The following is a 20,747-nucleotide window of genomic DNA, read 5'->3' on the forward strand; positions in this document are numbered from 1 at the left end:
CAAATTCTGTTCTCACTGTCCAAATTTCTTCTTTCATCATGAACTATGGCAGCGACCCGGCCCCAGGAGGATGCACGCAAAGTTCCTGGGCTGTGGAAAGGGGTCGGCCCCTGGGCCGGCGCGTTTCCGGGGACTCTCCCCCTCCCCCCGCCCCAGCCCCACGGACAGCGCAAGGATGTGGAATCCCTGGAGAAGCCGGATGGATCCTGCCCGGAAAAGAGGGATTTGGGCTCAGGCCGGGGACCCCTCCCACCTGCGCCCGGGAACCGCCGCCCCACCTCCGGAACCCGTCGGGGCGGCGGCGGCCGTGAACACTCACCGAGTCCAGCGTTGGGCGGGACCGCTGGGGTCGAGGACTGCGGCTCCGCCTCGGTGCCGCGACGGCGTCTCGGCCCGCCACACGCCCTCAGGGCCACCGCCCGGCCCGCGGCTCGGAACCCCGCGGCGGCGGTGGCGGCCTCGCCTCCATGGCGAGGAGAAGCGGCTAAGGAGCAACTGGGTAGGCGGCGGTGATGGCGGCGGCGATCCGGGGTCCGAGCTGAGTCGCGCGCGCGCGCGTCTCTGTCAGCGCCGCACTCGCCGCAGCCTCGCTCCCGACCCGGCCTTGGCTGTAAGGAGCCTCCTCATTGGCGGTTCAGAGACGGGCGCTGGTTGGCCCAGATCTAACGGGCGTTCCCCTGGCCCTCGTGGGCCCCGCCCTTACGCGCCTCAGAACGCTCGCTAGCCTGCGGGCCTGGGGCGCAGGCCCGGGTTTCTCTGTCTTACGATCTCAGTGACCGCCTGGGAGACGGTCCCCCCACCGCGGTCCAATCCTGGGGGAAACAGGACCCTGGGAGCACCGGCCGACTGTTCACCAACACCTTCCGTTTCTCTACAGTCCCACCTGGACGTAGGTCTTCTTCCCAGTTTACAGATGCGAAAACTGAGACCAAACAAGTTACACCAGTGTTTAGCGATCGGGGCGACCTGGAGCTCAAAAATCTTCTTTCCACTCTCTCCAAACGGGTCCCCTAGAACTCCCCCTCCCTCCGCTTTTTAATTGCTGCAATGAATTTAAAAGACAGAGGCTCTCGGTGGTGAAGGAGAGCAACGTGCATAGCCCCTGGAAGACGCCTAGCACCGTGGCTGTCATCTTAACAAGAAGTCAGCCCACGCCATCCCCACCAGAGCACAAGGGAAATCTCCGCGGCTTTCCAGATGCGCGTATCCGGGCCTGACTCGCGTCGAGCTGGGTAGAAACACTACACACGGTGCTCTGCGGAGGGTATTTGCGACAGGTCTGGCCGGGAAGGAGAGGCTCAAAGCTCCAAGCGGACCTGGAGACGCGTCTCCCCCTGGGGTCAGGGACTGAGACCGGGTGGGAGGCGCGGACCTCCTCCCCAGCGCTCCCCTGTCGCGCGTGAGCACCTCAAAGCCATCCGTGGGTATGCCTGACAAGTGGCTCCCCAGGCTGCAGGACTTAAGGAATCGCTGAAGGCCGATTACACAGTCGTGGTGGGTGGCGAGTGAGACACCCCAGACTGTAGTCCTCCAGACGCAGCCGGACCTGCTCAGGAGGAGTGACCATAAGTCCGTAGGCAGGAGACATTGCTCAGCAGTGTGCAAGCACAGCTTGCTGGGAGACCCTTCATTCCTGACCCGCAGCCTGAGCTGCCAGGGGTGAGCGGCGGCCAGCCTCCCTTTCCCATCCGTGGCTGGGCAGAGTCCCACGTTCAGCGCTCCCGAGGGGAAGGGTCTGTTCCTGGTAGTAATCCTTTTTCTTGGAGGGGACGTTTCAGCAAAGAAGGAGCCCACATGAGCTGCCATTTCCACAGGGCTGGTGCTTCTAGCACCTCCAGTCGGTACCACCGCCAGCAGTTGGCGTGTTAATTTGGGACTCTATGCACCCCGCTGGCCGTATTTGTAGAATCAGTGTGTGCTGACCAGAGCCACGTACTGTGAATACGGGGTGCAGAGGGCCTCCTTCGAGGCATCCCCTCTGCCGCTGGAAAGTCCCTCCTTGAGAGGGAGGTGTGTTTCCCACTACCTCTCAGCGGGGCTGACCCAGAGGTGTGAAATGACTGAATCCTAGAAGCCTTTGAGGGGACAGATCCTACAACCGAAAGACCCACACACCAAGTCTCCGATTAGAGCCTAAGGGCAGCCAATGAGGGCAGGACCTTCTATACACCAACCGTTCAGTTACCCAGGAAGTAGAAAAAACTCGGGAAAAATAATGATTGAGTGCTGGAGACACCTGGACAGTCTCATAAAAGGGTTTGACATGCTTCTGTTTCCTAATCTATATGGAAATAAATAGCTATTATAATAAAAAGCATTCATCCTTGGGATCATCTGAAAGATCCCCACCCAATCTGACCACATTGGGAAACTGCTGTGGTTGAGCCCTGAAGTTCAAGCCCTGCCACTGGCTGCTTGACCTGAGCTCCACTCTGCTAGTCTTCCTGGAACCTCCCAAGGCTACATGAAGAATTACAGGCATGTACAGCTTGTGGCCACCTCATGCGAAGGGTTGACTCATTGGAAAAGACCCTAATGCTGGGTAGGATTGGGGGCGGGAGGAGAAGGGGACGACAGAGGATGAGATGGTTGGATGACATCACCGACTCGATGGACATGGGTTTGGGTAGACTCCAGGAGTTGGTGATGGACAGAGAGGCCTGGCGTGCTGCAATTCATGGGGTCGCAAAGAGTCGGACACAACTGAGCGACTGAACTGAACTGAACTGAACAGCTTGGCAAGTAGCCCATTCTTAGGAAATGCAGTTCCTTCTCTCCAGGAGACAGCTGCAGTGGGGTCAGAGCATGTGTGGGGTGTGTGCAGAGGTCACAGGACCTCATACCAAGGAACTTTGCATATTCCATCCTGGAGACCCTGAGAAGGAAATTTCAGTTTGGTGACCACACATACCCTATTTTCAATGAGAGAGGACAGAGTCCTATCCTCAGCTGCCCAGCTGTGGAGACCTGTCCTTATTCCCCATCCTACCTGATGCTCGGGGTATCCACAGCTCCCCCCATCACAAGGCAAAGGGCTATCTTCAAAGAGAAGAGAGGAACTGAGAGAGGTCAGGGAGGCAGCCTTCTGCTCCAGATGCTGCTTTAGTCCCAGCCCACAGGAGCACACACCTAGTGGTAGGCACTTGTCAGTCACCACACAGGTGCCCCAGAAGTCACAGGTTTCATGAGAGGAAGACTGGACTAGGAGAGCTGGAGGGCGGGAGTAAAGGATTCCTGTTTCTTTAGACAAGTCACTTCTCTTATGGCCTCCTTTCCCCATCTAGTCGATGGAACAATTAATCATTCTCTCAACAAATACTTTTTGAGTGCTGATGGTGTGCTGGTCACAGCAGGGGAGTAAGATAGAAAAGGTCTCTGCTCTTAGGAACTTACAGTCTAGATGGGGAGACAGACAATAAACAAGTGAACAAGAAAATTGCCTAAATGCAGTAATGAAAATAACGCAAAACAGTATGATAGAAAGCTGAAGTAAATGAGAGCCTAGGGACTTACCAGGCCATTCACTGTTCTATTCCTAAGGGTCATTTGCTGGAGTTTGCTAGCCTAAAGAAACTGTTCAGTACCTAAAGAAACTGCAGCCCCCTCACCCTGAGAAGGTGACTTACAGGAGCCTTAGCCCCAATTTCCACTTCAGGACTGCCATTGATATCATAAAGCAGTAGAAATGTTTCCAGATTCACTACCCTCAGGCCCCAAATCCTGGTCCAAGGCTCAATTCTAGTCCCATCCATTGGCCAAGATGACTCTTCCTGCAAGTCAGGCCCAGGCCTGCTGTGCAAACTGCTCAGGGTAGAGGAGGCATTTTTATACTAAGCACAGTTAAGAAACCAAGATTTGAAAAATGAGTCCTAGTTATTTTTGTATTGCAGGTGAGGCTTGAACTAGTTTTTTTAAATTAAAAAATCACTATTTAGAGACTTCCCTGGAAGGAAGCGTGGGTTTGATCCCTGCTGAGGGAACTAAGATTCCACATGCCAAACGATGTGGCTGACCGCCCCCACCCCCACAACCATTCATAAGTGTATAGATTTGTCAAAACTCAGCAAATGTACATTTATGAGATGAGAACTATATATTTTTGGTCTGAAAAGAAAAAAATTGCACACAAATAATGAACTCTAGTTAACAAAATGCATTCTGAAGTATTTAGAGGGAAGTACTAATGACTGCAACTTTGAAATGTGTCAAAAATAAGATGGATTAATAAAATGGATAGAGGAATAGACAGATATGTGAAAATTAAGCATAGTAAATGTTAATTGTAGAATCTAAGTGGTACGTATACATGTGTTCACTGTAAATTCTTGCAATTTAGCTGTATGTTTGAAAGTTTTCAGGATAAAATGTTGACGGGGGACAATCAGTGTTTAACTTTATAATATACAAAACTGCTTTTAATTTTCAAACAAGTCTCCTCATGGACAATTCCAGTGCTTCTCCACATGCATACACACTTTTATAAAGTTATAATCAGTTTATACAGTCATCATTGTTATTTCTCATGTATTTCTAAAACTTCACGTGTACAATGCTTAATGTTTGCACACTGCACATTAATATGCTGCATGTTTGGGGACATAGGCTTTATTCTAATGCAGGCTGAGTTTTATTTTATTTGGCTGCATTGGGTCTTAGTTGTGGCACACAGGATCTTCCTTCCTTGTGTCATGCGGGATCTTTCGTGCTATGCAAGGCCCCTAGTTGTGGTGCTCAGGCTCCGGAGCATGCAGGCTCAGTAGTTGTGCTGCATGGGCTTAGTTGCTTCACGGCATGTAGGATCTTATTTCCCTGACTAGGGATCAAATCCTCATCCCTTGCATTGCAAGGCAGATTCTTGACCACTGGACAGCCAGGAAAGTCCTAACATAGGCTTTTATTATGTAGCCTCTAAATGCACTGCCCAGGGCCCCCGTTCCAGAAAAAGAGGGCTGGGTTGGATGGTTCCAGCCCTTTTTCTAGTTAGAAAAGCTGGAGAAAACATTTGTTAAAGGCACTGAAGGGAATTCCCAGCTGTCCAGTGTTTAGAACTCTGTGCTTCCACTGCAGGAGGCATAGGTTCGAATCCCACATGCCACATGGCATGGATTAAAAAAAAGCAATGAAGAGGTACCAGGGCAAGGAAGAAGTGTGGTGCCAAGACTAAGGAGGAAACAAAATCCCAGAATGACCTCAGTATTGGAAATCTCCTGTCCTTTCCCTAGAAGGATGTGCTGATTCTGACAGAGAAGGCTGATATACTATGCCAGATTGTGATTCCCCAAACTGGCCACATATCCAGTTCTACTTACTCTTCCAGAGCCTTGCTACTCATCTATCTAAAGGCAGAATCTATTTCCCCTTGAAATTGGATGAGGTAGGCCCACAAAACTGCCTTGACAAACAGAATATGGCAGATATGATACTATGACTTCCAAAACGATGTTAGGGAAGGCAGTACAGCTCTACCTGGCTCTTCTCAGATGCTGCCCTTGGGACCTGGCTGCTGGTGTTTGAGGCAGGTGTTCTGGCTGACAGAACTAAGGTTCCAATCAACAGTCAGCTTCAACTGCCAGATGTGAGTTGCCAAGCCTTCAGATTCCAGTTCCTAGCTGTCAAGTCACCCCCAACCTTTCAGCCTTCCAGCTAATGCCCTAGACATTGTGGAGCAGACAAACCATCCCGTTTAATCCTGTTCAAATTCTCTAAGTGGTGAGCATAACAAATAATTCTTTTACAATTTGATTTATATCCCCAAGAATCCCGACAGAGGAGCCTGGCAGGCTATAGTTCAAAGGGTCGCAGAGTCAGACATGACTGAAGCGACCTAGCACGCTTGCATGTAGGATTTTCACAAACTTACAATCAGGTAGGCGAGGAAAAAGAAACAAACATCTTACCAAGCTTTGAGTCTCTCACTCTTTTTAAACACAGCCCTACGGGTGTCAAAGAGGGGAAAGCCAAAAGTTCCAGGGAGATCTGCCTTCTCTTGGCTTTGGTTTCCTCCTTCGTCTTCCATCTAGACTAATGAGGGCAACAGGAAGAAAGGTAATGCCCTCAATGTTGGGCAACGCTGCTGGGGTATGAAGCCCAAGTGCACTGGAGTGCAGAGGCTAGAGGCAGGGAGCCTGGAGGGCCATGAAAGCATTCTCCCTGACTGTAGGGAAGGCCCCCCCCCACTGAGCCGACTGGGGAGCCAGGGGTCTCCAGTTTGCAGTTCTTGCTTGGCAGAATTGCCAAAGGGAGAATTCCATTCTTTTTCTCTTCAGTCCAATGACCATTCAGCAATTGCTCAACACTATTCAGTGGGAAGAAACACAAGCTGGAATCAAGATTGCCGGGAGAAATATCAATAACCTCAGATATGCGGATGACACCACCCTTATGGCAGAAAGTGAAGAACTAAAGAGCCTCTTGATGAAGGTGAAAGAGGAGAGTGAAAAAGTTGGCTTAAAGCTCAACGTTCGGAAAACTAAGATCATGGCATCTGGTCCCATCACTTCATGGGAAGTAGATGGGGAAACAGTGGAAACAGTGTCAGACTTTATTTTTTTGGGCTCCAGAATCACTGCTGATGGTGATTGCAGCCATGAAATTAAAAGACACTTACTCCTTGGAAGGAAGCTTATGGCCAACCTAGATAGCATATTTAAAAGCAGAGACATTACTTTGCCAACAAAAGTCCGCCTAGTCAAGGCTATGGTTTTCCCAGTGGTCACGTATGGATGTGAGAGTTGGATGGTGAAGAAAGCTGAGCGCCGCAGAATTGATGCTTTTGAACTGTGGTGTTGGAGAAGACTCTTGAGAGTCCCTTGGACTGCAAGGAGATCCAATCAATCCATCCTAAAAGAGATCAGTCCTGGGTGTTCATTGGAAGGACTGATGTTGAAGCTGAAACTCCAATACTTTGGCCACCTCATGCGAAGAGTTGACTCATTGGAAAAGACCCTAAGCTGGGTAGGATTGGAGGCGGGAGGAGAAGGGGACGACTGAGGATGAGATGGTTGGATGGCATCACCGACTCGATGGACATGAGTTTGGGTAGACTCTGGGAGTTGGTGATGGACAGAGAGGACTGGCGAGCTGCAATTCATGGGGTCGTGAACAGTCGGACACGACTGAGTGACTGAACTGAACTGAACTGAACTGATTCAGTGGGCAGGGTTTCCAAAGGCTCCTTCTCGATCCTTCCAACCCAATGGCCACATGCTTCTCATCCGTCCTCCAATTCTTACTATAGGGCAAACCAGGGGCCTTGCCTCAAGATCCTCTGCTCAGAGGGCCTGGTTTCAAGTCTGGCTGAGTCATTCCTCCTCTGTCACAATAGCCAAGGAGAAGCTCTAAAATCTCCAAATGTCCAATATGGTTTCAAATTCCAGTCTTACCACCTAGTTGCTCCCCAGTCCTCAATCCTCTTCTGTAAGATGGGGTGGTATTACCTATCTCGTAGGGCTGTCTTGTAGAATAAATGAAAGCAAGGTAAAGTGTTGAGCTTATATCATGCGTGCATGTGTGGGTAATGCTTTCAGTGTGGTGCTTATCATGCCTGCTATCACTCCCCATAATCTTCCTAGGGGCTGTGAGTTTGAGAGGACTTTGCCTGGTAACTGTAGAGAGGGGTCTGTGAATATCACTGGAGATGCTCTCTCTCCAGACCCCACAATCAAACACATGAAGTTCTGCTGAGGTATCTGGATGGTTCTGCCTCCAAGCTGTTTTTGCTTAGGCTGGACTGTGTAACACAAGTGCTCTAAAACAGGGGTCCCCAACTTCCAGGCCATGGACTGGTACCTCCTGTCAGATCAGAAGCGGCATTAGATTAGAAATACAGTGCACAGTAAATCTAACTCATTTGCGCAACTTCCCTGGTGGTCCAGTGGTTAAGGATCTGCCTGCCAATGCAGGGAACACAAGTTCAATCCCTGGTCCAGGAAGATCCCACATTCTGCAGAGCAATTAAGTCTGTGCGCCACAACTACTGAAACTCTTGCTCTAGAGCCCATACTCCACAAAGAGAGAAGCCACCGCAATGAGAAGCCTGAGTACTGCGAGAAAGAATAGCCCCCGCTCACTGCAACTAGAGAAAGCCCACGTGCAGCAATAAAGACTCAGTTAAGCCAAAAAATAAATTTAAGAAAAGGTAATGCGGTTGAATCATCATGAAAACATCCCATCACCCCCAGTCTATAGAAAAATTGTCTTCCACGAAACCAGTTCTTGGTACCAAAAAGGTTGGGGACTGCTGCTATAAAATGTTTCAACTTTATTTACAACCAGAACCCTGGCTCCCACCCCAGCTTTTTGGGCTTTGCTCTGGGGGAAGAGCTGGATGAGCAGGGACACTTCTGACAGGTCCAGGGCTCAGGAAGATGAGCAGGTAGGCCCCTCATTTCTTCTGGGCTTGTGCCCGGGCCCGCTGAATCTTGTCGGCCGTGGCCCCATCTGTGGCTCCGGTGCAGTGGGACAATACGAGGCTCATCTCCGCCTCATTCCGGTGCTCAATGGCAACGTCTGCAGCCTGAGCCACGTCCCTGCAGTTTGAGCAGGAGGGGAGACAGTGTTGAGCTGCCCAAGGGCGCAAATCGTGCCTCTCATCAGCCCACTGGCTCTGCCACCCAGCACCCCAGGGCTCTCAGCAGACGCACCCAACGAGAAGCAAGGCCTTGACCTTCTGCTCGGGACCCACACGGGAAGCATACTTCTTGGCCTCATATTTATTGTGTTGCTTCATGCAGATTTCCACAAAGGGCTTAGGAGGAGAGGGTGGAAAGAGATCAGGTAAAGCGTTCCTATTCTCTCTTATGAGCAAAGTCTGTGTGTAAAGTCACAACAGTTGTGTCTGACTCTTTGCGACCCCATGGGCCATAGCTCTCAAAGCTCCTCTGTCCATGAGCAAAGCCTAGTGGATACATTATCCCAATGTATCTTATATACCCTTCTGTCTGTATAATCCCTCGATTCCTACCCCACACACATACAACAGTTGTGATCTCAAAATTCTTTGGATGAAAACAACCTACCCCAAGCTCTATTAGAGCTTTGAGATCAATTATTTCCATGCGTCCATGCCACCATCCACTGTTACCCCTCACAGCAGGCATGTCCCGCCTTCCCAGGGCCTGAGTTTTGGGCAGTTTATGGCTGCCCTTATTTGACCAACCTACCACACCTCTGAACTGCCTGCCACAGAAAACAAACCGCTCAACATCCTCCACTGCTTTGCAAATGTACTCTCCCTATGTCCCTTCCTCCCCGCCAACATGACTTTCCTTCAGGTATTAGTGTCCCCTGCGGCTCTCCTTGGGGAAAAGCAGCTCAGTCTCCTTTCCTCCAACATTTGCAGGCAGACTTGGGCCTGTCCTCCCCTGTGCCTTACTCAGAAATGTGCCCACCAGTTCTGTGGGATAGCTGAGCAGATGTGTGAACAGGCCATTGGAGCCTGGCCCTCTCCCCAGCACTGCCTCCTTGGAGATGGGCTGGAGGGAGGGCCCCACCTCACCAAGTAGCCAATGGGTGATTTCTTGCTCTTAGAAAACTTCTCTAGCTCCTCCCAGTCTTCCAAATCTGCCAGGGCGGTCAGCTTCAGCCACCAGAGCCTGTGGGAAAGCTGGGCATGGAGGCATTGCAAGAGGGGAAGGGGGTCCCGGGACCTACATGCACATCAGGCCCTCATCTACCTCTTGTCAGGGATGCGAAAGTCACGTGCCAGCTGCTCCGCGCGCTTGTTTTGGCCACTGAGAATGAGGGTGGTGACCGTGTCATGTAGAGACAGGTCTAAGAACCGGCCCCCTAGCTCGTCTTCTAGGCGTCGCTGCAGCCGTAGAAGCCGCATCTGATCCTCTGTAGCCTGGGAACAGGGATATGGTGGCACAGAGATGAGAGGGACAAGGAAGGAAGACTGGGAAGTGAGGAGAGGAGGTTCTTAGAGAAGAACGGGTCAAACCTTGGCTGCAAACTCATTCTTGGCCTTGTAGAAAGCGTCGGCTGCCGTCTGTAGAGCTGCGACTCGCCCCTCAATTCGCTGCAAAGGCAAAAAAGGATGCTTGAGCTCACAGCACAAAGAACCTCGGCCATCACCACTCACGCCGCAGTTTTCTCCCCAATCCCTGTGCCTAGGGTCGCCAGTGCCCGCTTTTCCTGCTGGGAACACTGCGCTGGTGTCCCTAATGGGAATGACTTGTGGTGCCTCTGGGACCAACTCGTGGCGCCTCACATCTTCTCAAGCTCTCCCTCCACAATGAGGACCAAAATGGGGTGTGTGACACATTCAAGACCTAGAGTCCTGGAGAAGGAGCCAGACCAATGGCCCAGTTTGTGGGCCCCACCCTGTGGTCCTCAGACCTCCTCTGCAGCGTAGCTGGCTCGGATGTGGAAGCTTCCCAGCTCCTGGTGGTTGTCATCCTGGTTGTAAAGGTCCTTCAGCGTCTCCAGCTCCTGATGCTTACAGAACTGGGGACAGCAGGTAGGCAGTCAGCAAGGCCAACTCAGGGGTTCCGCAGGCTCCACCCCACCCTGCCCCTGCACACACCTGTCGGTACAAACTTAAGGCCATAGGCTGGTTCCGAAGCGTCATGAAAAAATCTCCTCGGTTCAGCTCATTCTTAAGGTGCAGCAGCACTGTGAACACTGTGGGACGATAAGGTGGGATGGGGATCCAGCCCAGCCCCTTACTGAGCCCAGGGTCCCCAGCCTCGTCCTCACCCAAACACTGCTCACCCAGATCAGTATCCCCACTCTCGATAGCCTTGCTCAGTGCCAGTTTGCTCCTCTTCATCTTCAGAAGAAGGGGAACTTGCTCCCCAGAGCGTGGCTCATATTCCAGCAGCTGTGGGATGGGGAGGAAGGCACAGAGAGAAGGAGCTAGCCTGGGGGCCTCTAACACCCACATCAGAGCATCCAGGGAGGGCTAAGCGCCCACACCTTAATGGCCAGCTCCGTGCGGCCACAGCCATAGGCTCGTGCAGCAATGTCTGAGTAGGAGACACCCGGCGTGTCCCCCAGCTTCTGATTAATGGCCCGAGCAACATCCTCATCAGACACATCCTTCTGTTGTACCTGGAGAAGGAAGGAAGTATCACCAATCTGGCTCTCACCCCTTAACCCCAACTCCCGCTGCCTTGATCAAGACCCACTCTTTCAGCTCTACACTTATTTCCTACACCTCACCATGGCCTGTAAGCCCTGAATTGCCCTTGGACTCTGTTCTATATCCTCACCTTGTAGCAGGCCCAGTGGGCCAGGATTCTGCTGACACCCTGCACTTCAGGAAGCCGCAGGTACTCACATATCTGAATGGCCAGGGGGTAAAGCCTCCGCAACACAAGCCTGGCAGACAAGGGAGGTAAAGGACACAAGGGATAAAGTGGGGTAGAGAGAGGACACAGTGGCCCGAGCCTGTAACCCCAGCCTCCCCGATCGCAAGGAAACGGATCATGAGCAGTGACCATAAGGGCACAGCAGGGACTGTAATGTCCGCCCACCTACAGCCCTCTGCCCAGCACCCTTGGGCTTACTGTACCTGTCTAGCAACACCTGGATAGTGAGCTGCTTGTATCTGTATTTCATTTAGTTAAGGATCCAGCTGGGAGATAAGTCCTATTTGCCAAGGACAAATAGGTGGCATCTCCATCCCCTTGCCCTTCCACCCCTGGAAGTAAACACCCTATCAGCACACTTGAGGATACTGGCTATAGGTGAGGGGGATTCCGATGTGATAGTCCCGAACGGCATTGAGTACACGAAGGTCCTGACACATGCGCACAAAGCTGTCAGGTGGAAATCTGTCCAGGAAACACTTTCCGAAGGAGGCCGCCTGAAAAAAGCCAGAGAACAATGGAGGGCTTTCCTCTTTGCCAGCAAAACCCTGCCCTCCCTCTAGCCCTGCCATCCAGGCCAACCCTGAGCAGACTCTTCTGCATATCTGGCCAGTGCTCGTGTCCTGCAGCCTCGATGCACTGCTGCACTGCCTGGGGCAGCTGCCCCAGCTCCTGGATCTCCCGCAGGTACTCATCCGCCTTCTGGCTCTCTTTCTGGGGTGGAGGAAAAGTGCCAGGGACAGTGCGTCATGACCGAGAACACCTCTGTGTCTGGCTCCCAACCCCTTGGGCTGTGGTGGCAGGTTTGGAAGGTTGCAGAGGCGGAGCCCAAATCCCCTCAGCCCACCACCCAAGGTGTCCACACACATCCCCAATCAGCGCAGTTGCCTATGAGGCCCTGAGATCTCTCGATAGAGCCCTGATTTGTGACTAGATTGGAAGGGCTCCCTGCCCCTCCCTATCACCACACAGAAGACACCAAGTCCCTTCAGTCCAACTGAGCCAGCTCTCTCTAGCCCAGCCTGGCCCAGCCCGTGTTCTGCCTGAACCCGTCTTGAAAGGTAGCACTTGGCTGCAGAAACAGGGGCTGGGTCAATTAGGGGAAGGGGAAGGCGAGTGGCCTGGAGCCCCAGGAGAGGCCCAGGGCTTTACCTCATATTCCTTCTGAGCCTCCAACAACAGCGCTCCAGGGGCCATCGAGGCAATTTTAAAGATCTCCTCACTGGCCACTGGGGGAAGAAAATGGTTGAGTGGGAGACGGAGCGTCAGGAAACCCTCAGCCCTGCCTCAGTGCCCTGATTCTGCTCTGGGGCACTGGTCCAGCAGCTGTGGTGCTGAGGAGCCCCTGTCCTGGTCACTCAGTGGTCTTATGAGGGCCTCACCTGGAACCTCGTGCAGGAACTCATGGGTACTGCGGGAGAAGACTCGGACCCCGTCCAACTCAGGCACCAGGTAGGAGTCCTCATCCAGCACGAACCTGAGCGTGGTCAAGGTTCCTAACAGTAACCAGGTATAGGAGAGGGGCAGGCCACCCTCCTCTGTCCCCCGGCAGCCCCCCAAGGATACTGGATGCTCTCAGGTGCGTCACCCACCACCATTAGCCGCCTCTCCCAGGCCACCACAACGGCCCTCTCCTTGCTGCGCGGACGGCTGCACCTGTGTGCACACACACACATCTGGGATTAACACACAGGATGCCTGGCCCACAGTCACGTCTCCCACGTCACTGTCTATATCACTTTGCCTTGGGGAACTCTGCACGGTTTGCTGCCCTTTATCTCACTTCTCTGGCTGACTTACTTGCTTCCCTCTCTCCCTGTGCCTGTCAGCTTCTCGGAACACCTGGAGCCCACCGGGAACTGGGGTTTCCCTCAAATGTGCACTAGTGGGGAAGACAAGATTCAAGCTCCGCTTGTTCTGGTCAGTAGACAGGATGAATCAATGTGCCCCAGGAGACAAGGCTATGTGCACGTCCACTCCCATGAGAACAACACCCCTCCCCCATCCTCACCAGACCATCTGCTTCGGGGGGGCCCGGATGTTGCAGTTGAACTCACACAGCTTCTCCTGAAAGAGTGCAGGGAATGTCATGGCCTTATCCCAGCTGTCACCAGTCTGGTTGAAAAGTCCTTCCCCTATGCCCCACACATCTTTCCTAGACAAGGCATAGTGCCCTGAGAGATGTGCCCTATACCTTGAGAGATGCTGTCCCCATCCAGATGTAGCCTGTGTCTGTGAAGAGTGCCAGGTGTCTGTAGGTGAAGGAAACAGCCATCTGCAGGAAGCTGCTCACTCCTGGGGCCATGCCAGGGGGTGTCTAGGGCAGAGCCAGGGGGAACACCAGACAGACTTTTCAGGGTCTCCCATTGACTCCCCCAGTCCCTCCGGTTCACTCCCAACCAAGGCTCCTCACCACTGCAGAGCAGGCTGCATGGTCCAGGAGGTAAAGATCAGGTCCTACAGCCAGGAGAATGTGCGCCACTCGGTCCTGGCACACTGTGGTCCAGCATGAGGGTGCACTCTGCAGACCTACGGTCGTGGAAAAGGACAACCTTAGACTGCCCAGAGCCCACAGTTTCTGCCCTTGATGGTCCCATGGACAGGAGGCACATTTGTGGGCAGTGAATGCTGCTCCAGGGGTGTCAGGGCTCACCTGGCACCTCTGGCATCCGGCGGAGTTTGAGGTCACCCACGTTGGCACTGAGGGTGAAGCGGTGGGCTCCTGTGAGGATAGCCACCCCAGAACCAAACTCAGTATGGAAGATTCGGGCATCTAGAACCCGGTTCTGGAGCACCTCCTGGAGAGAGGGGTCGTGGGTTGAGGGAGTGAGAGAGTCCCAGACTCCATCCCTTTTCCCCAGCCCCTGGGGCCCCCTACATTGCCCATGCTGAAGTGTCTCCGGAAGTCACCATGCAGCCCGTAAACCAGCACAACTCCGTCTTCCTGCACGCAGAGCAGCTCCTCCTCAGCTGACCAGCCCAGGGACATCACAGGCCCACTCTTCCACTGCAGATGAGAGAGAGGCTCCAGAGCCTGTCCTCAGGATGCAGAATCCTGTAAAGCCCCCAGCCACAGGGCAGGCAGGGTACTCACCAACAGACTGGCCAGAGGCACCCCGGAAGCTGAGTAGATCTCAAGAACCGGCCGGGCACTGGCAGGTTTCTCTTTCCGCCAGGGGTTCCTCAGCAGTGCTGTGGTTTGAGCAGAAACCTTCTGTCCTAGTTGCCCAGGCTCACTCCATGCCAAGCAGGCCTATGAACTAGTTCTGAAGGCCCACACCACATGTGGCAGGCCTCACGAGAACCACAATTCAAAACATCTCAGTAAGGTGGGGTGGGGGTGGGTAGCATAGGCCAACAAGAACCACTCAACACCATGGCCCCCAGGAAACAAGGACCCTGAGTTCATCCCATGGTCCCAAAGCATGTAGCGGCAGAGGGGTGACTTACCAATGGGGCCCCCATAGGGTGCAGCAGCCACTAGGCAGTCCCTCAGTTCCTCCTTCAGGTCCCAGTCCATGCTATACAGCTCATATTTCCTGCCCACACAGAGACAAGCAGAGATCAGTCTCATCATGACCCTGGAGCCACACGGAGTGAGCACCAGAGGAGCCCCCTAATGCTTCCAACTGTTCCCCATAGGTCCCCTCGGGGAAAGGAGGAGGGTGATGACTAGAGACTGTGAGGGACATCCTAGGGACAGCAGGTGAGGAAGCAGAGGGTGTTGGGAGGGCAGGCTATGTGGCCAGTATGTAGAGCACAGAGTGAGGTGGACTAGGGTGAGGTGGTTGGCTTGGGTCTCCAGTGGCAGAAAATAAGACCCTGCAGGAGGACCTCTCAGGTTAGGCAGCCTTTCTTCCATTTCTGGTTCTTAACACTGAATCTGGTTATAGGCCTTATACCCAGGGCTCCAGTCTGTTGATAATGAACTCAATTTTAGAGGTACTGAGTGAACACTGCCTGAAAGAAATCCAAGAAGAGTTCTTTAGTGAGCCCAGAGCTGGGAGAGTCGTGGGCTACAGATGCCAATCTGTGAATGCTTGACTCACAGGAGGTAACTGAAATTACAAACTGGCACAAGATGACTGCAATCTGAAATGTATATGGATCACCAAGACATGTGCTGCATGAGAAGACAGAGTAGGAGGCTTGAGGAATGCCATAATTTGATGGTTGGAGGTGGGGAAAAGGGTACAGAGAAGGGGTGGACACTACTCCAGAACACAAGAGAAGACAAAGTTCAAGAAGGAAGGTATTTCAGCTAGGATCATTTCAGGAGCCTTCCCATTAAAGATCAGGAAGATGCCCATCGTCTCTCTCTCTTTTTTTTTTGGATAGGTAAGAATTGGATTTATTTAGAAAGCAACACACTCCACAGACAGAGAGTGGGGTCATCTCAGAAGGTGAGGGAGGCTCCATCATCTCTATTAACAACATTCTTCTTGGAATTCTAGCCAAAATAATTCAACAGAAAAATGGCATTCTAGCCAAAATACTTTAAGAGAAAAAAAAGAAACAGGTTTCCATTTTGAAGAAAGAAAGAGATTGCTACTATTTATCAATACAAATGATGAGACTATCTACTTAGAAAATCCCAGTCTATGAAACAAAGAAAGAGCTCAGTAAGTAATGAACAAAAATCAATATATTTTCTATACCAATGAGTTTTCTATACTATAGCAAGAACTAATTAGAAACATAACTTTTGAAAAGATCCTAATCATGATATCAATAAAACTATAAGATATCCAAGAATAAGCCTAATAAAATTTTTTAGCAAAATCAAATTGCTTTACTCAAGGATAGAGAAGACATGGGGAAATATTCTAAAGGATCTATAGATGGGTAAGAATTTCAATAAAAATCAGCCCAACTTTTTGGTGGGTAGGGAAGCACAAACTGATTTGACAGTTCATTTGAGGGGTGGAGAAGGAAGATCATCTGAAAGAGAAAATATTTAAGAACATTTGAAAATATGAAAACAGATATACATCAGATACCAAATACACTTAAAAGCTAAAGTTAATTAAACCTTGTTTTGGCACAGGAATAAGCAAACAGATCAGTGGAAGAGAAGACAGTCCAGAATAAGACCTGAGACTAGATAGAGGTTGTATTGAGTGGGCCAAAATGTTCCTTTGGCTTTTTAAGTAAAAATAAAAAACACAATTTTCAATTTCACCAACAACTTGATTGAACAACATACTTACCATTTTGTTCCACTACCTTCTCCCATTTTTCAGGTAACTTCATAATTTCATCTTCCCAAAACTTTAAAAATTTATTTATTTATTTTTGGCAGTGCTAGGTCTTCGCTGCTACGTGTGTGCTTTCTCCAGCTGCAGTGAGCAGGGGCTATTCTTTGTTGCATTGCCTGGACTTTTCATTGTGGTGGGCTTCTCTTGTCGTGGGGAGCACTGGTTCTAGGCGAGCAGGCTTCAGTAGCTGCAGCACAGGGGCTCAGTAGTTGCGGCTCGCAGGCCGGAAAGAGTGGGCTCTGTAGTTGTGGCACACAGGTTTGGCTGCTCCAAGGCACGTGGGGTCTACCCAGAATAGGGATCGAACCCGTGTCTCCTACATTGGCAGGTGGATTCTTATCCACTGCACCACCAGAGAAGTCCTTCCCAAACTTCTCTGACTAAAAAACTGTTCCAGGTGCCCTTTACCTTCCAGGGAATTGAAATTTTTTCCCACTAAGAGAATTCTGTAAAGCTCAAAATAAATGGACATCCAAAGGTGCCATGTCTGGTGAATACAGTGGATGCCTCAGAACTTCCCGCCAAGTTGTAACAGTTTTTGCCTGGTCATCAAAGAAATACATGGTCTTGTGTTATCCTGATAGAAGATTATGTGTTTCCTACTGACTAATTCCAGACTCTTTTTGTCAGGGTACAGTTGGTCTAACTGGGAGCAGCTCTTGGAATTAATCATTTTTCTGGAAGGAACTTGTAATAAAGGACTCCCTTCCAATCCACCAAATACACAACATCACCTTATTTAGATGAAGACCAGCCTTTGGTGTAGTTGGTGATGGTTCATTTCACTTGCCCCATGATCACTTCTGTTTCACATCATTATACAGTATCCAATTTTCATCATGTCACAATTGGTTTTAAAAACGGAACATTTTCATTCAATTTCAGTAGAAAATCACATGTGGAAATATGGTCAAGAAGGTTTTTCTTCAGTCAAGAAGGTTTTTCTTTACTTACCTTATGGGAACCCAAACATTAAAGCAATTAACACAACCAAGCTGGGGACTTCCCTGGTGGTCCAGTGGTTAAGAATCTGCCTTGCGATGCAGGGGACACAGATTTGATTCCTGGTCAGGGAACTAAGATCCCACATACCACAGGGCAACTGAGCCCGAGAACCACAAGAGAGTCCATGCGTTGCAACAGAAGATCCCATATGATGCAATGAACCACAACTAAGACCCAATGCAGCCAAAACAAAACATAACCAAGCTGATGCAAATGATTTTCAATGCTTGATTTGGCTATCTCGAATATGTTGGCTATCTCCTTCATGGTATAACATTGACTATTCTCAATGAATGTCTTGATTTGATCGCCATCAACTTCAACTGGTCTACTGGACCACGGGGCATCATCCAGTGAGAAATCTGCAGCACAAAACTTCACAAACTACTTCTGACGTGTTCAATCAATCACAGCACCATTTCCATATGTTGTACAAACCTTTTTTGTGTGTTTCAGATGCATTCATACTTTTCTTGAAATAATAAAGCATAATATGCTGAATATGTTGCTTTTTCTTCCATGATCAGTATTAAAATAGTTACACAAAAATTCACCAATTTTGGTTAAGTTTTTTTAAAATACACGCTGATATGACAGCTGTCACAATACAATCTAACGAACTTATTTTAAATGAAGTTAAAGACAACTAAGTGCTACTAGAACCATCTTACAGAAAAAACTGAAGGAGCCTTTTGGCCATCCCAGTAATGAAGATGACATTTCAAACTGGGCCAAACTGATACTTGCAATGAGACAATGGGCCATATAGGAAGAATCACAATAAATGCTATTTCATTACTTAATCTCTATAATAAAATTTTCTAGATGAAATTCAAGATTTAAATGTTAAAAAATAAAGCCATATCAGAACAAAATCTTGTTTATTTTTACAATCTCAAAGTAGAAAAAAAATTTCTTAAACATGATATAAAGTCTGGAAGTCACTAAGAGAAACAATAAGTGCTTCTAAATAAAAATTAAGGCCTTCTGTATACTTGTAGGTAAAAGGTGTAAAAACAATACATATTTATACTTACTTCTACTTGAAAAAAGAGACTCTGGAAAAGGTTCTAAGAATCTATAACAGTGGTTACTTGCAGGTGAGGGGTGGAATCAGTTGAAGAAGAGAAGGGTGGGAATGAGACTGAGCTTTTAAACTACAGTTATTTATTAAAATAATTAACATTAAAAATTTTTTATAGGGACTTCCCTGGCAGTTCAGTGGTTAAGACTCCACAATTCAGCCCTTGTTGGGGAACTAAGATCCCACATGCCATGTGGCACAGCCAAACAAAAAATCTATATGCTAAAGAAATCTATCAAAAACAAACTAGGAAGACAAACTATGAGAAGGGGAAAACATGAAAAAATGTAACACATGTGAAAAAGGAATGCTGTTCTTTAAAATACAAAAGGCTCTAATTAATTATAAAAAAAATGAAAAGAAAAACGATCAAAGGTTGTATCATAACTATGTGAAAATATTTTAAAATGAAACATAAAAAACTTGAGACTATAAAAGCTGGTATTTTCATAATGTGAACTATGGAAAATTCTTTCAGCACAAGATACAAAACCCAGAAATTACAAAGCAAAAGACTAACAGACTTTATAACATGGACTTTTTAACATATGTATGTTAAAAATTAATACACATGCTTCCCTTGTGGCTCAGCTGGTAAAGAATCCACCTGCAGTGTGGGAGACCTGGGTTCAATCCCTGGGTTGGGAAGATCCTCTGGAGAAGGGAAAGGCTACCCACTCCAGTATTCTAGCCTGGAGAATTCCATGGACTATATAGTCCATGGGGTCGTGAAGAGTCAGACACAACTGAGAGACTTTCACTTTGAAATGAGCACAGGTTAAATAAAATGAGCACTCCAAAAATATTAATACATAAAAGTCAAGTGACCACAGTGAGAAAATTTGTAACAAAGAGTTATTATGGAGAACATGTAAAGAGCTCCTTTACAAATCAACAACAACAGAAAAATAATCAAAGGATATGAATAGACATACTTAACAACTAGGTAAATATGAATTTAAAAGTTATTTTGATGTTTTGGCCATCTGAATAGCAGAAATTAAGAGGTTAAAAAAATAACATGCAATATTGCTGAAGGTATGGAAAAATGAAAACTTCCTCACATACCGGGAGCGTAAAATGGTTCAACCCTTATGGAAGAAAATGAAGCACTATGTATCCAGCTTTTAAATGTGTACACACTCTAACTTAGCAATTTCCTTTCAAAAACCTAACCTATAAAACTACCTGCACAAGTACACAAAAGTATGACTACACTGCAGCACTGTTTAAAATAGTTCCAAAAAAACAAATCCTGGGAAAAAAATCTCCTTAAATGCCCATTCAAACAAGACTGATTAAATAAACTATTGTATGCCCATCCTGGGGAATATTTTGAGCCCATTAACAAAGTGACTGTGTATATTGACATGAAGTGACCTCGAAAATATATTAAGTAAAAAAAGACAAAATATAATGTAGTATGAGCCATATGACTCCATCTATGCAATAAAAAACTGAGCACATATTTTTACAGCCATATTTACATATACTCACTTGTATGTGTGTCAATACAAAGAAAAACTCTCATAGGCCTCCACACTAAGCCAGTGTGGACAGACAGTGGTTACCTCTGGAGAGGGTGGTAAATGGGGGAGGGGAATAAGGAGACGGGCAATTTGGCTATATAGGCTATATCTGGTCTTTATCACTAGGTCATGTCTGACTCTGCAACCCCAGGGACTATAGTCCACCAGGCTCTTCTGTCCATAGAGTTTTCCAGGCAAGAATACTAGAGTGGGTTGCCATTTCCTTCTTCAGGTATCTCCTCAACCCAGGGATCAAACCCACATCTCCTGCAGTGGCAGGAAGATTCTTTACTGCTTTACCTATATACTTTGGTTATTTGTTTGAACTTTTATACCACATATACATTTCTTCTGACATTTTGTTACTAAAATCCTTAGATGAAATCTGATGGAAAGATAGATGTTTAAACAGACCTAGCATGCCAGTTATCAATTCACTGATGCTCAGCTCCCTTCCATATGTGTTCTGTGATAACAGATGGTATTCTTTTAAGCATTTCTCCTTCACAGTGAACATGATGTTGAGCCTTCTCAGCAGAGGGCGCTGAAGGAACACTGC

The 20,747-nt window shown here is 48.8% G+C and overlaps 2 protein-coding genes across 56 annotated transcripts in view; both read right to left on the reverse strand.

Annotated features, from left to right (window-relative positions):
• Window positions 1-600, reverse strand: part of PTPRA (protein tyrosine phosphatase receptor type A) — a 173,045-nt gene extending 172,445 nt beyond the window's left edge. For all 50 annotated transcript variants that reach the window (XM_081558975.1, XM_081559006.1, XM_081558994.1 and 47 more), the window contains exon 1: window positions 320-600. The gene's annotated coding sequence lies outside the window, so the exon portion shown is untranslated. The remainder of the gene's footprint in view (window positions 1-319) is intronic.
• Window positions 601-5,896: 5,296 nt separating this feature from the next.
• Window positions 5,897-20,747, reverse strand: part of VPS16 (VPS16 core subunit of CORVET and HOPS complexes) — a 30,166-nt gene continuing 15,315 nt past the window's right edge. For 3 of the 6 annotated variants that reach the window (XM_081558950.1, XM_081558952.1, XM_081558951.1), the window contains exons 2-24: window positions 14,763-14,851; window positions 14,407-14,504; window positions 14,191-14,319; window positions 13,966-14,110; window positions 13,726-13,841; window positions 13,507-13,629; window positions 13,324-13,379; window positions 12,879-12,968; window positions 12,695-12,789; window positions 12,465-12,541; window positions 11,895-12,026; window positions 11,682-11,809; window positions 11,516-11,551; window positions 11,214-11,322; window positions 10,918-11,052; window positions 10,714-10,822; window positions 10,526-10,623; window positions 10,339-10,446; window positions 9,941-10,018; window positions 9,675-9,844; window positions 9,497-9,593; window positions 8,643-8,746; window positions 8,241-8,528 (exon numbers count right to left, since the gene is read on the reverse strand). In XM_081558950.1, coding sequence (XP_081415076.1) covers window positions 8,384-8,528; window positions 8,643-8,746; window positions 9,497-9,593; window positions 9,675-9,844; window positions 9,941-10,018; window positions 10,339-10,446; window positions 10,526-10,623; window positions 10,714-10,822; window positions 10,918-11,052; window positions 11,214-11,322; window positions 11,516-11,551; window positions 11,682-11,809; window positions 11,895-12,026; window positions 12,465-12,541; window positions 12,695-12,789; window positions 12,879-12,968; window positions 13,324-13,379; window positions 13,507-13,629; window positions 13,726-13,841; window positions 13,966-14,110; window positions 14,191-14,319; window positions 14,407-14,504; window positions 14,763-14,851 — 2,467 coding nt within the window. In that variant the 3' untranslated portion in view covers window positions 8,241-8,383. Of the gene's footprint in view, window positions 7,792-8,240; window positions 8,529-8,642; window positions 8,747-9,262; window positions 9,594-9,674; window positions 9,845-9,940; window positions 10,019-10,338; window positions 10,447-10,525; window positions 10,624-10,713; window positions 10,823-10,917; window positions 11,053-11,213; window positions 11,323-11,515; window positions 11,552-11,681; window positions 11,810-11,894; window positions 12,027-12,464; window positions 12,542-12,694; window positions 12,790-12,878; window positions 12,969-13,323; window positions 13,380-13,506; window positions 13,630-13,725; window positions 13,842-13,965; window positions 14,111-14,190; window positions 14,320-14,406; window positions 14,505-14,762; window positions 14,852-20,747 lie in introns of those variants that run through there. The other 3 variants (XM_081558953.1, XR_014073700.1, XM_081558954.1) reach the window with 3 other exon arrangements.

Source organism: Giraffa tippelskirchi, chromosome 13 (assembly GCF_054371585.1).
Source record: "Giraffa tippelskirchi isolate mGirTip1 chromosome 13, T2T-mGirTip1v1.2.pri, whole genome shotgun sequence".
Lineage (NCBI taxonomy): Eukaryota > Metazoa > Chordata > Mammalia > Artiodactyla > Giraffidae > Giraffa > Giraffa tippelskirchi.